The sequence below is a fragment of the Mastigoproctus giganteus genome, chromosome 7, assembly GCF_048544385.1.
Source record: "Mastigoproctus giganteus isolate SK-2022 chromosome 7, ASM4854438v1, whole genome shotgun sequence".
NCBI classification, from domain to species: Eukaryota; Metazoa; Arthropoda; class Arachnida; order Uropygi; family Thelyphonidae; genus Mastigoproctus; species Mastigoproctus giganteus.
Genome location: NC_143581.1, coordinates 71,800,477 through 71,815,707, shown reverse-complemented (window position 1 = coordinate 71,815,707; position 15,231 = coordinate 71,800,477). Strand labels below are relative to the sequence as shown.

Here is a 15,231-nt window from a genome sequence, read left to right as displayed (position 1 = left end):
TCCAGAAACATTTCAATTTAGACAGGTGAAGGATCTGGGATATAATGATTAATAGATAGCAAGATGGGTGGGATAACAATAATAAAGGCAGAATTTTATATGCTTTCTTCCCATGAACTGATATTTTGAAGAAGCAACATAATCTGAGATGTCTGGGTACCTACTGAACATTTCTATTAACAGGCCATAGCTCATTTTTCAGAGAAGTTAATGTGAACCAGGAGTTTTGCACAGAAGGCTATGTCACCTATGGTGAGTCTGAGTCCTGGAAGCACATTATGTATCATTGTCAGGACTACAAAGATCTATGCTAAGAGTTAGTTCAAACATGTCCGGGGGTATTAGATTGGTTAGCAGCAGGTTCAGAACAAGATTTGTTGATTGGCAAGGCAGAGTTCCAGGCATTTAATAAATTTGCAGTTAATATCTTTAAAAGAAGGATGACCTTGTTTGTGTTAGAAGATATAAAAGACATCATCTATTGAAAGGCTTGGTAATTGACTGGGAAGGGAGATGGACAAGTCATGTAGTGGTGTGCTTACAACAGCTTCACAGTAAATGATTGGCTTTTCTGGTTGTTTGTTTGGTTAGTTAGTTAGTTAGTTAGTTAGTTGAGTTTTATTGGCACATCAGCAACTTAGGCTATAATGCGCCAAAACTTTGTCAACAAAATTAGTAAAACATTCAGTGACCTAATGAATTAGGTCACTAAGTTTGTTTGGAAGTGGCTGTTCTTTATAGAGAAATAGTAGTCTCCTGCAACATCTTCTGTCTCACTTCTAAGTGAATATGCCAGCTTAATAGTGAGTGATCGGGCTGGGTGATCTATGTGACTTCCACTAACACTTGCACCTTTGGTGAAGTTTCAGTGCAAAAATTAAATTTCATTTCTGTCTGTGGCTGATTTAAACTACAATGAAACATTTATAAGTGACCACAAGCTCAATGAGACCACCTTTACAAAAGACCACTACTTCATAGAACATTTTTATAAGTTTAAACTCTATTCCCTAAGGGAACCACTTTCTGATCTGACCATGACCATTAATCCAGTTGTTTGGTAGCCAGTGTTTTTCACATATTTCTATCAATCTGGAGTTTAAGAAGTAACTGTATAAATATTACTACCCAAATAGGTATAGATGGAATAGAATATCCATCTTCAAATGTAGGTGTGATGAGAGAAAAAATGCAAATGAAAATGAAAAATTAAAAGAAAGGCGAGTGAAAGTTATGGAAGATGCAGCAAAGGGCTTATCTCAAAGAAGGCTGGCAGAAAAGTATAATTATGGTAAAATACAAATTAAAAAAATTTTACAAGAAAAAAATAATATTAAAGAAAAGTGGAATTGGAATGCAAATAAAACTATTCAATGAGAAACATATTAACGATATCAGGAAATTAATGAGTTCACATTTGCCTGATTTGATGCTATGCATACTAAAGAAATTCCAGTAAGCAGTCCAATACTAGAAGAAAAAGCTTTGAATTCTGAAAAAGTGTTAAAAAAAAGATATTTTCTGCTAGCAATGGATAGCTTAGTAAATTTTGTAGCAGAAATGTCATTGTTTTGTAGAATCCATGTGGTAAAAGTGCATCTGTGAATGAAAATGATATGGAACAGTAGATTTTGCATTTGCCACCTTTGCAATATGAACCCGAAACCTTTAATGTAGATGAATGCGGTCTCTTTTATCATGCTTTATCAAGGTGGATGCACTGCCACATTAAAACCTTAAAAAACTAATTTAAGTATTAAAACCTTAAATTAGTTTTTTAAGATTTTAATACTTTCAGTAATAAAAAAGAAAAACAAAGAGTGACAATTTTACTGTCACTCTTTGTTCTTCATTTCTTCATATTTTTATTGGCATACATTAACATGAATGTTGATGTGAATGTTGATGTATGCCAATAAAAATATGAAGGTTGGCAGGGTTGTTAATGATAGTGCACTACTGCAAGAGGATCTGGAAAAGTTGAGCAGATGGGCTGAGAGGTGGCAACTGAAGTTTAACATTGACAAATGTAAAATACTGCATATGGGTAGCAGTATCCCCACAGAGTAACGTATCAACTGGGTGGTACTACATTCAGGGTAGACGAGAATGAAAAGGACCTGGAGTAATTGTGCAGTCAGATATGAAGTTTTCTGAGCAATGCAGACAGGCTGCCAGGGCAGGTCATGGTTTGTTTGTTTGTTTATTTGGTTTTTAGGAGCATTAGCAACTAAGGCCATATTGCTCCGGGATGTGCGGTGGTCGTTTCCTGACCTCTCCGCATCCTCCGTATTTGGTGGTGATGGGCTCGAACCCCGGTCTAATCAAAAAGCATGTGCTATGCACTGCTGCTCCTTCCCAACTGGCTACGGAGGTGCCCACAGGTCATGGGGTTGTGTCAATGATATATAGGAATTTTGCTAGCAGGGAAAAGGAGGTGATTGTCCCTCTGTATAAGGCAATGGTCAGGCCACACCTTGAGTACTGCGTACAGGTCTGGAGGCCTCATTTTAGGAAGGATGTAGATTTGCTTGAGTGTGTACAGAGCAAACGACAAACAACTGTCTGAACCACAGCCGGGAACCAGGTTGTTTGTGCAGCATGAATCATCATGGCCCACTAACCTCAGACACAATACACATGACCTTTGAGCCTGATCGTCGTTTGATTTTTACACTTTTAAATTTTTTTAGAGCTGTCCGGATAAAGCAACGTACGGATTACTTACCAGGATCCAGATTAATGAGGGTTTACTGTATATATAAGACTTCAGTTCTGCAAATAGGCACTGCAATGAATGCTGATGAAATTCTTCAGCATTCACGGAATCCTTCCTACTGCTCAGATTGCACATGAGGGGAATAAATTCAAATTAAAGAAGGATGGTTGCAGGATAGCGTGTAGAAATTTGCCTTCAGCCAGCATACTGTTAATTATTGAAACAAACTTCTAACTGGAATTATGGAAGTGGGTAGTTTGAATAAATTTAAGGAAATCTAGAGAAATTAATTATTAGAGAATATTTACAGTTGATGTGAGAAGTGTGTTTATTTATTTATTTATTATATATATATATTTGCTGATTCTGTATAAACTTGCATTCTTATGGCATTTAGAATTTTCCAGTCCACTTCCAGTACTGATACTATTTCCAGTATCTGTTCCAAACTGTTAATGAAGTATTAAATTTTAAATGGAAAGTGTTTCGTTTCAAGTTTTTAGGTAAAGATTACTTGTTCAACATATTCAAACATTATATAAGGAGATCTTTGTTCATGTTAACATAGTTATAATGGGATGAACTACTGATCCAAAACAGGATGTTAAAAATTCAATAAATATTTTGCATCTGCATTCGCATGGAAAGACATTTTTTAGAAATGGGAAATATTAGAGGTATATCTAATTCTAACTAGGAGTTAAATGATTTTATGATAACTGAAGAGAAGCTGGAAGAGTAATTGCTTAAATTAAAAGTAAATAATGAACCTGGGCTGATAGAATCTATATATTTTAATATAATCTATTAAAAGAAGCAGAAAAGGAAGTAATCAAACCATTAGTCATAATTAGTAGTAGTAGTAGTAGTGGCATATGATGCAAGAAAGCAAGAATGCAAGATTTTTTTTTTTTGGAGTATTAGCAACTAAGGCCATATTGCTCCGGGCGGTGGTCATTCCCTGACCTTTCCGCATCCTCCGTATTTGGTGGTGGCGGGCTCAAACCCCGGTCTAATCAAGAAGTGTGTGCTACGCACTGCTGCTCCTTCCCACCTCGCTACGGAGGCGCCAAGAATGCAAGAAAGCAAGAGCTTATGCAGCATCAGCCAAAAAAAAAAAAACAATTACAAGAACATCCTTGGATTATTCAAGGGTTGGATTTGGGGGGTTCCCCACAGACTGGAAATATGCAAATTTCTCTCCTATTCACAAAACTAGGAGACAATCAAAGGGCGACGTCAGTAATTACAGACCTGTAGACAACTTCTGTGGTAGGGACAATAATGAAATTGGTAGATAACAAAGTAGTGCAGGATCATCATGACAGGAATGTAGTTAGAGGGCAATCACAGCATGGATTTGTTAAGGGGAGATCTTGTCTGATAACTCTGATTAGCTGCTATTTTTATTTTTTATGAAAACCCCAAACACGAGAGGTATTAAAACCTATAGTACTTAGTAACAATGCAGGGGTTGGGGATTGAGAAAATGAAAGAAGATATTTATTAACATTAGACTTGAACTTCTGTAGACTGCAATTTTCAGGAAATACGTCTGAAGGAAGCTTGTTCCAGAAAACGGCAGTTGAATGAATAAACGAGGAAGATGAAAGTTGGTTCTGTCAGTTTGAAGTTGGACAGTAAAAGGAGTAGTAAAGGCATGTGTTCAGACTGCTTTGAAAGAGAGAGCAATAATTATAGAGGCCAATTCAGAAGAACAGTGTTCATGGAAGTAGTAGTAGTAGTAGTAGTAGTAGTACTAGTGGCATGTGATGCAAGAAAGCAAGTGTATGAGCTTATTCCGCACAGCCAAAAAAAAAAAAAAAATCACACCATTCCCTCCAAATGCCTGTCCAGTTCCTCCTTAAATTTATTCAACCTATCAACTTCCACAACGACAGATGGAAGTTTGTTCCAGCAATTAACCACCCGCTGGCTAAAGGCAAATATCCGCACATGTATTCTACATTCTGTCTTTTTCTTAATTTGAATTTATGCCCCCTTAGGTTCGTAATCTGAACAAGTGGAAGGATCTCATCAGAATTCAGCATGCTCAACCCATTCAAGGTCTTATACACCTCAATCAGATCACCGCACAGGTGCCTAGTCTCCAGCCACTGCAATTTGCAGAACTTAAGCCTCTCTTGGTAAGAGGATCCCTTCATTCCCCTCACCAATCTTGTTGCCCTTCTCTGTACACGCTCAAGTAAATCTCCATCCTATCTAAAATGAGGCCTACAGACCTGTATGCAGTACTCAAGGCATGGCCTGAACATTGCCTTATACAGAGGGATAATCACCTCCTTTTCCCTGCTAGAAAAATTCCTATATATCATTGACAAAACCCCATGACCTGCCCTGGTAACCTGTCTGCATTGCTCAGAAAACTTCATATCTGCCTGCACAATTACTCCCAGGTCTTTTTCGTTTTCTACCACCTTAAGTGTAGTACCACATAGCTGAACGTTTCTCTGGGATTACTTCTACCCATATGCAGTACTTTGCATTTGTCAAGGTTAAACTTCAGTTGCCACTTCTTAGCCCATCTGCCCAAATTTTCTAGATCCTGTTGCAATAGCACACTGCCATTACTGTCATTAACAACCCTGCCAACCTTTGTATCATCTGCAAACTTCGACATTAAGCCTGATATACCTTCATCAATATCATTGATAAATATACAAAACAACAGTGGACCCAACACCGAACCCTATGGGACTCCACTAATAACATTAGTCCACGAAGAACAGCACCCATTGATTACCACCCTCTGTCTTCTCCCACTTAACCATCCTTTTATCCATTGTAGCAACTTACCCTTAATACCATTCTGCTCCAATTTGTACAATAACAATAGTCTTTCATGCGCAACAGTGTCAAAAGCTTTCCTGAAATCCAAATATATGATATCAAAATTATTTTTTGCATCCAGTTCCTTTGTAACCACATCATAATATCCTATCAAATTTGTCAGACAAGACTTTCCCTTAACAAACCCATGCTGTATCTGAATTATTGCTGCAGTCTTGTCTAGATGACCCTGCAATGCATCTTTAACCAGTGACTACATAATTTTACCCGGAACAGAAGTTAAACTAACTGGTCTGTAATTACTCGTGTCACCCTTCAATCCCCCTTTGTGAATTGGGGATACATTTGCACATCTCCAGTCCATGGAAACCTCCCCTGAGTCCAAGGATGCTCTCATAATTATGGCTAAGGGTTTGCTTAGTTGCTTTGCCACCTCCTTTAATATAACTGGATAGATCCCATCCACCCCAGGTGCTTTTCTTATGTTTAACTTCAACAATTTCTCCTCCACTTTGCTTCCAGTTATTACAAAATCATTAAGTATCCTGCTACAATTTGATAACCTTCTGCCATTTTCAAACCTTAATAATTCCTCATGTGTGAATGTAGATGCAAAATACTCATTCAGTTTGTTTGTTATCTGAGCAGGATCATCAACAGTCGAACCATCAATGGTAAGTCGACCAATCAGATTCATCCCCTTCATTTTAGACTCTATATAAGTAAAGAAATCCTTGCTGTTTTTCTTAGCATCCTTTGCCAAAGATTTCTCGTAATCTGCCTTCGCCTGCCTAACCTCCTTTGTGACCTGATTACAGACTAGCTTATATCTGCCATAGGCTTCTGAGTCGCTTGATAATTTATATGCATCCCATGCATTTTTCTTCTCTGTTACGAGTCTCATTAGTTCATTAGATAACCATTTAAGCCTAAACCTTGAACAATATTTCTTAATAGGTATGAAACTTTTAGTAGCATCCACGATTAATTCCTTGAATGCTTCCCACCTCGAATTTACTGTTGGTAACATCGTCAGTTTATCCCACTGTACAGAATTTAAAAACTTTCTGAGACCACTGAAAGTTTTTAAATTCTGTACAGTGGGATAAACTGACGATGTTACCAACAGTAAATTCTAAGTGGGAAGCATTCAAGGAATTAATCGTGGATGCTACTAAAAGTTTCATACCTATTAGGAAATATTGTTCAAGGTTCAAGTATCTATAGAAAAGGTATGCAGCAGACAGAACATCTATGAGAGAGAGAGAGAGAGAGAGAGAGAGAGAGAGAGAGAGAGAGAGAGAGAGAGAGAGAGACTATTAAAGATGAGTCATTAATTAACATAACTGTCCACTTCTGAATGGAATTTAAAAGCCTGAGAGAGGTTTTGGGGGCACTGCACCAGATGTGGGAACAATATTCCATGGTAGGGCAGGGCAGATTTACGATTTGTGTAGAATGAACAACTGCTTGGAAGAAAAGTAACACTGAGAGGGAAAGAGAAAACCCAGGTTTTTATATGCAGAGTAAGCAATATTTGTAATGTGCTTATGCCAAGAGAGATTAGAAGTCAGGGTAATCCGCAATAGAGGTATATCATCTTGCTTAAAAATCTGAGTGTCATCGAAGATAAGCATAGGAACAGAAGAATCCTTTTTTTTTGCAAGAAAGCGGAAGTCAACTGGAGTTGTCAACATTAAAATCACCAAGGAAAATTACCTCATTGGTAGCAAAGTTGGACTGGAGAAAGTCAAGGACTGGAGAGGAAGTCAAAGAGTTTCAAGCAATTAGTGGGGGGGAGAAAGATATAGGCAACAGATGAATTGAACAGAATGTGGTAGAGAGATTTTAAGCCAGAGAAGATCGAAATGAGGAGATCCCAAATTACCAAGTCTCTGACAAGGAATATCAGAATGGATATATGCATAAGTACCACCTTTGAAGTGAAAGGAATCGTACATAGAATAATTCAGACAACTGAGATGAGCATTGGTTGAATCAACTGATAACTAGGATTATGTCAGAAAAAGTACATTGGGTTTGGCAGAATGTAAATGGAAATGGACTTCATTGAGATTAGAACTGAGACTGCATATATTTGTGAAATGAACGAGGAAGTGTTTGGAAGGTTTAGATCTTTTTGCAAATAAATTTGTTCTATTAGTGTGACAATTCATGCCATATTCAGTAGTAAGAAAAAGTGGGGGGAAATGCTGTATGAAGTAATGAAATTTTTGGATATGGCATACACATAGTAAGAATATACCCAGCTCCTTGACAAAACATGGCCTCGACAATGCCCCGCATACACACTACCCGGACTCCCTACAGTCACTATCTGGCAGAGTAGAGGCAGCGAGATTATACACTAGCTGATCCAGAAGCCTCCTAGAGAGTTACAGATAGGTTCAGCCTGGTGTACTAACTACTGTCCAGCCTGCAAACACCATTTTAGAGCTGTACTCTTGAAATGTAAGGAAGATTGGACCTTGCAATGGTGTCAATCATAGCCTCAAAAAGACATTGATCATACTGCATGATGGAAGAGAAGCGGAGGGTTTACTGGAGCTTTGTTCTCGAGACCAAACATGGGTTCCACCACTTCAAGCCTTCAATAAGCAAAGTGGTGGTATTGCACCTGTCGATGAGAGTCATCTGCCGCCTAGTATTGCCTTGTAACACAGAGGGACGGCATTCCTCTGTGTGGTGTAGGTGCCACAACTCGGCCCCTGTTTATGTTGGTTCACACCTGGGTGAACTATATGGCAACCTAGCTCACTGGGTCACCCACAGTGAGCTCTTTGCCAGTTAGTGGCAGTTAAGTTCTCAGTAAGTCTAAAATAATTTATCATTTGGTAGGTAGCAAACTCAAATCAATGGAGGACGAAAAAGATTAAATGGCAACCGTACAGTCTGGCATGAAGTTCTCTGAGTAGTGCAGAGCATCTACTAGGACAGCTCATGGGGTTCTCTCAGTAATATACAAGTATTTGGGTAGGTGAAAAAGGGTGATTATCCCATTGTATAACGCAATGGTTAGGCTGCACCTTGGGTGCTGTGTGTAAGTTTGTAGGCTTTATTTTAGGAAGAATGTAGATCTGTTGGAACAGGTCCGAGAAGGGCAACAAGCTTAGTCAGAGGAACAAAACTGCTGTTTTGTTCCTCTGAACAAAAATATTTCTTATCAAGAAAGATTTCTGTTCTGCAAACTGCAGCATCTGAAAACTAGGCACCTGCTGAGAAGGAGATCCGACTGAAATGTTGAAAGGGAAGTATTAGGACAGATATGTGGAAATCTACTTTTAGCCTTAGATTAACTGGTTTTTTTTTTTTTTTTTTTTTTTGGAATAAATTTACATCTGGTGTAGAAGTAGGTAGTTTGAATAAATTATAAGGGCTGGGCCAAGTTATTAGAAGAGTTTTCCCCCTTATATCTTATAAGCATGCTTCCTTACATCATTTAGTCATTGTTAATATCACTGAGATCACAGTGAATATTCTTGTAACTATTAGTCAGTAAAACTGTAGCACAAAATAGCTATGAACTAATGACTAACCACAACTAGAGGCTTGTCATATATATATATATATATATATATATATATATATTAATAGTTATATTAGTGATAAAAGGAAAGCAAGAAATAAAGCAAAGCAAGAAAGTTAAAAGACAATAACTAATATTTATGGGTTAATGCAGTTGCAAGCAATCATGCAATACACCCACAATGTCTACAGAATATCAATAGAAAAAGTAAATCAATCCAATAATAAGAATACCATCATGGACTTAAGAAAACGCAAAAAAAAAAAAAAAAAAATTATTATTATTATTATCGCTTTTTACCGACAATCTAGATGACTTCAACTGGGGCCAACCACCCAGAATGAAGGCAAAAAACGACAAGAAGTTCTCTGTTTCTGTGATGATCAATATATGCTAAGTAATTTAAATCTAAACCAAATATAAACCAGTATAGGCCGAACATAAATCGAATATAAATAAATCGAATGAAGATAATTAATTAAGAAAAATTTTGAAATATTAGAATCAAAGGTAAGAAATATAAGTAAAATATAAATGTAAGCATATATTAATCATCGTTGACCCGACAGAGAACGTAATTTAACGATTAAAACAAGATTAAATATATAATACATACTACATTTGACCGTATCTAGGACATAATGTAATAGTCGTCAAAATAATATGTGGTGCCCCCTATGTGATGGATACGGTAAAAATAAATAATTAAATTAAATTAACGCAAAGAGAAACATGCAGATAGTAAGAAGAAAAACTAAAGGAGTAGGAAAAATAGAACCTGAACTCCACAAAGGCGAAAAATAGTGGTATAGATAAGAAATAGTTTCTCCTACGTCCTCGGATTGCCCTAATAATTTCGGAGAAATAAAAATAAAGAGTGTAGGACAGCTTAAAGGCATTACAAGATATAAGTTGTGGCTCGGGTATGCCCGGGATCGCAAACCCGTTCCTATAGTAGGACCCTGAGCTGAATTTGCATGTTATCTCAGCGTGAATTTAAGTAAATTAAAAGAATTTAACTATATGTATTAAAAAAAAAAAAAAAAAAAAAATGATACACTGTAATTTGCAAGCCGGTGGGTACAAGTTTTCTACGCCGTAAGACACCAAGAATGCAAAGTGTATCCTATTTACATATATACATGGCACTAAATATAACGATTTTATTGAAAATTATATTGAAACGATAGGTTCAGAAAACAAATTTTTGAAATTAATTATGCTAATTGCTTTCCTGAAGTGATATTTCAGGTAAGCGATAGGGAAATTATTATTGATCAACCTGCCGTACAACGCTGTTAAGCCCGCTGAACAATTTTTATTACTATTGCAGATATAAGCAATCCTTAAACATTGCGATAAAATTATATTAGCATGCACTGATTTTGATACATTTGATTTCCAGTTTGTAAGGCTGACTACGTTAAAATTAAATGCATCTCTTTTATTATATACGTTTACGTCTATTTTATTATTATGTAATATTTCTATATGAAGATCCAAGTAATTTGCTATAGTATCGGAACTAATAGTTTTTTCCAACACAAGCTCCCCTGGATATAATCCACTGTAATCCTGGACAAAATGTGGACAATTAAAAACACATATATCATCTACGTATCTGTATATAAGTAGGTTATCTTGAAATTCTCTTTCTGTATAATACAGATAAAGGTTTGCGATTATGCTTGATGCTGGACTTCCCATAGGGGTGCCAGTGACTTGCAAATATAACGATGTTCCGTCATATACATAGTTATTAAAGATGCATAATTTTATTAGAGAATTCCAATAGGTTAAATCAACCTTTATAGCATTTTTATTTTCTAAATATAGTTTCTGGAGGACGACTTCTAAGTTATTAAGGTTAATGCTCGTAAATAGACTGTTAAAGTCAAAAGTTTGTATTTGATGAATATTATTATTTTTTAGAGCATTTATAATAGGTAAGTTATTATTTATTATAATAGTTTTATTTAAGTTATTTAATATACTTTTAAGTAACTTTTCTAACGTTTTTCCGGGAAATTTCGCATAACTATCTCTACATGATGTTATGAATCTAAAAGCAATTGGTGTTTTGTGAAATTTGGGTATGCAATATATAAATGGATATTTTAGGTTATTATACTTTAACTTTAATTTTTTATGCAATGCAATTAATTTTTTGATTATTATATTAGAAGAAGATGTTATCTGTTTATATGTACGGCTAGACTGTAGTTCATTTTTTATAATATCTATATAATATGATTTACATATGATTGCATAATTGCAAGCAGCTTTGTCAACGGGAGTTATTATAAAATGTTCATGTATATCTTTGAGCTGCCTATTTATTAATTTGGTATTATATAGATTATCCTGTACGAATTTCAATTGATTATATTTATTAGATATGATATTAAGCATTGTAAATAACCACATGTGATAAGCTTCAACTGGTATATTATGTTTGTATGCTGATCTTATGCAGTATTTTAGTAAATCTAGATATAACAATTTTTTAAAATAAGATAAATAGGATACACTTTGCATTCTTGGTGTCTTACGGCGTAGAAAACTTGTACCCACCGGCTTGCAAATTACAGTGTATCATTTTTTTTTTTTTTTTTTTTTTTTTTTTAATACATATAGTTAAATTCTTTTAATTTACTTAAATTCACGCTGAGATAACATGCAAATTCAGCTCAGGGTCCTACTATAGGAACGGGTTTGCGATCCCGGGCATACCCGAGCCACAACTTATATCTTGTAATGCCTTTAAGCTGTCCTACACTCTTTATTTTTATTTCTCCGAAATTATTAGGGCAATCCGAGGACGTAGGAGAAACTATTTCTTATCTATACCACTATTTTTCGCCTTTGTGGAGTTCAGGTTCTATTTTTCCTACTCCTTTAGTTTTTCTTCTTACTATCTGCATGTTTCTCTTTGCGTTAATTTAATTTAATTATTTATTTTTACCGTATCCATCACATAGGGGGCACCACATATTATTTTGACGACTATTACATTATGTCCTAGATACGGTCAAATGTAGTATGTATTATATATTTAATCTTGTTTTAATCCTTAAATTACGTTCTCTGTCGGGTCAACGATGATTAATATATGCTTACATTTATATTTTACTTATATTTCTTACCTTTGATTCTAATATTTCAAAATTTTTCTTAATTAATTATCTTCATTCGATTTATTTATATTCGATTTATGTTCGGCCTATACTGGTTTATATTTGGTTTAGATTTAAATTACTTAGCATATATTGATCATCACAGAAACAGAGAACTTCTTGTCGTTTTTTGCCTTCATTCTGGGTGGTTGGCCCCAGTTGAAGTCATCTAGATTGTCGGTAAAAAGCGATAATAATAATAATAATTTTTTTTTTTTTTTTTTGCGTTTTCTTAAGTCCTTGATGGTATTCTTATTATTGGATTGATTTACTTTTTCTATTGATATTCTATATATATATATATATATATATATTCATCATATTTATCTTCCCAGCTTTAAACTGCATGCAACTGCATTCATCCTGGTCCCTCTTAAGAAATAGTATTTGATTTTTTATAGCTTAAAATATGACAGTTCTTATTACTTGTGATGATGTAATGTGTGTGAATGATGCACATTCCACATTCATACCAATGTTTTTAAGTAATATAAATATTAATAAAAGCTTACGTATCCTTTTCATAGCATGGATATGGAAACTGCTGTAAATATGTAACTGAGGTTACTGAGGGCAGCCTGTCAGTTTGAAGAAATGTAATAGTTGAATCAACCAATTCTTGGAGTTGCACAAATCCACGAAAATAGCGCATATCATCTAAAAATGCATCTCGAGGTCCAGGTTTCCAGAATCTTAAGAAAGGGACATTATTCATTTTTCATTATTTACTTTTTATAACAGTCAATAAATCAGAAATTTCATTTAATATTAATGAATATAAAGCAATTTTTAAGATTAAATATTACATTTTCAATATTACTTTTAAAAATGTATTATTAATATGCTTCTGTAACACTAACTTTTTCTGACATTTTGTAATTACAGAAAATTTGAATTTTTTCTTGCTTGTTAATGGTATTTCAACTCATACATGGACCCATGAACTTCAGAGATAAACTCATACATTAATCCCTTACCTTCTTCTGGCTATAAAGGCCTTGTACAACAGTACTGTTCAAATTTATCTCATTGCACAATAAAGAGTATTTATTCATTTATGAATTTGGGTAAGAAGTATTAGTAAAATAATAAGAGGAGTTTACCTCAATATAGTGCGTAGAACACTTAAGAAGTATGTATCACTATTAATTTCATTTGAAAGTGGCCTTAAAGTAATATTCATAAATGGATGGCATCTCACTGTGCAAAAAAAAAAAAAAAAAAAAAATAATTTTAAGATGTAATTTTATTTCACCTTTAAATACCATTACTTATGACCTACAAAAAAAAAAAAAAATTAGAAGTTAACAAAATCACAGAATCATTTCTGTTGCAAGAAATGAAGATAAATATCTTCTTCATTTCTTGCAATAGAAATGCATTGTTATACTATTTATTAATTTTTTGATGATACCACTGGCCAACATGATTTTCACTTATAATATATCAGCTGTTTCAGTCAATTGTTATGCATGTATGTCAAAAATAATTCTTAAAATATTACATCACAACATGCTTTCAACATGTACAGGTTTTTGTACATGTATACCCATAATATGTATATCTTAGTAAATTTGGGGAAGTAGATATGACACTGCCATTGTATTATCTGCAAATAATGTTTTCACATGCTCGTGGATGGCAATAACGTTGGTCAGGGTTAGCAGGTTCAGCCCTGTCTGTCCACCTCCCACCTCTCTTTTTCAGTAATAGAAACACAGTTATAGTGTACATGTACAGTTTACTGTATATCTATTGCATATTTTTTTGTTTCTTCTGCATTTTGCTTAATGCTAAATGTTTAATCAGAAGCAAAGAAAGGGAAGTGTCCGAATTACCCTGACAAGTTCTGTATAGGAATGGTTTAACAACAAAAACTAAGAAGAATACAGTATTACTAAATGTGCATATTCTTTGTACTCTGGTTGCAAATATTAGTAATAAGGACAAAGCATAAAATTTATTTAAGTTTTAGATGTGCCACAAATCTGAGGATAAAAATATTAGGGATATAAAGATAAATGCAGTGCAGTATCAAATATCCTAATATATCACCTTAAATAAGGCCTGTTCCATATAATGAAGACCTGCCAATACCCCCCAAAATCATGGGATAAAGGAACCAGTGATGAATATAGAAAAAAAAAAGGATTTTCATGTTGCAGACTTCTGGTCCACTTAACAAATTTAGACTACAAACTGGAAAATTGTAACACGGCGTACTTAATTAAGCAAAATGAGTATAACTAATATACAAGTTAGTGCAATCGCATCATTTCATGACATAGCCAACTACTTAAGTATTATAAATTGGCATCATTAAGTATATCCATGGTGATTCCCATCTACTTCTCTCTTTCTCAGGGTAATTCAGAAATTTTTTTTTTTGGATGGTGCAACATGAGCCTCAGGCTTCCTTGCACCATATGGTTAATAATAATAATAATAATAATAGTAATAACAATAATAATGAGCAAGACAGTGGAGCATTTGGCACTGTCCCCCATGAAGCTACCACAAGAGAAGGGCAAGACCATCCAGCCCCACCAACTGGAAGTGTTTCCTGCGCAACTGCACTAGTGACCACCCAGGAAGGAAGAAAACACCAATGCATGAAGTGGAGCATTGAAATTAATACATACATCATGCGAGCATACTATGAAATAACCAGGCTAGAGACTGATGTCACAATGTACAGGTCGTGACTACATACCAAGTGGTTGGAACAATACCCGGATATGCAGGTCACCGAACAGCGATTAGCAGACCAAAGAAGAACCATCATCACGAAAAACCTAACAGCTCCTGCCATCTTGGAAAAAATCAAGAAGGATGTCAGCGATCTTCTACAAAGCACAAAGAATATGGTCAATATGGAACCAGAGGAGGAACAACAAGAAGAAATACAACCCAGAGTAGCTGAAGTGGAAAGAGAAGAAGTCATGATATCCAGAATAGAAGATGAGTGGAAGAAGGCC

General features: G+C 35.0%; 1 protein-coding gene across 5 annotated transcripts in view; it reads right to left on the bottom strand.

The window, feature by feature from the left end:
* The window catches only part of LOC150082988 (uncharacterized), a 1,785,507-nt gene that overhangs the window by 532,455 nt on the left and 1,237,821 nt on the right, over positions 1-15,231 (bottom strand). For all 5 annotated transcript variants that reach the window (XM_090377722.1, XM_090377724.1, XM_090377725.1 and 2 more), the window contains one exon: positions 12,766-12,945. In XM_090377722.1, the coding sequence (XP_090233848.1) occupies positions 12,766-12,945 (180 nt within the window). The remainder of the gene's footprint in view (positions 1-12,765; positions 12,946-15,231) is intronic.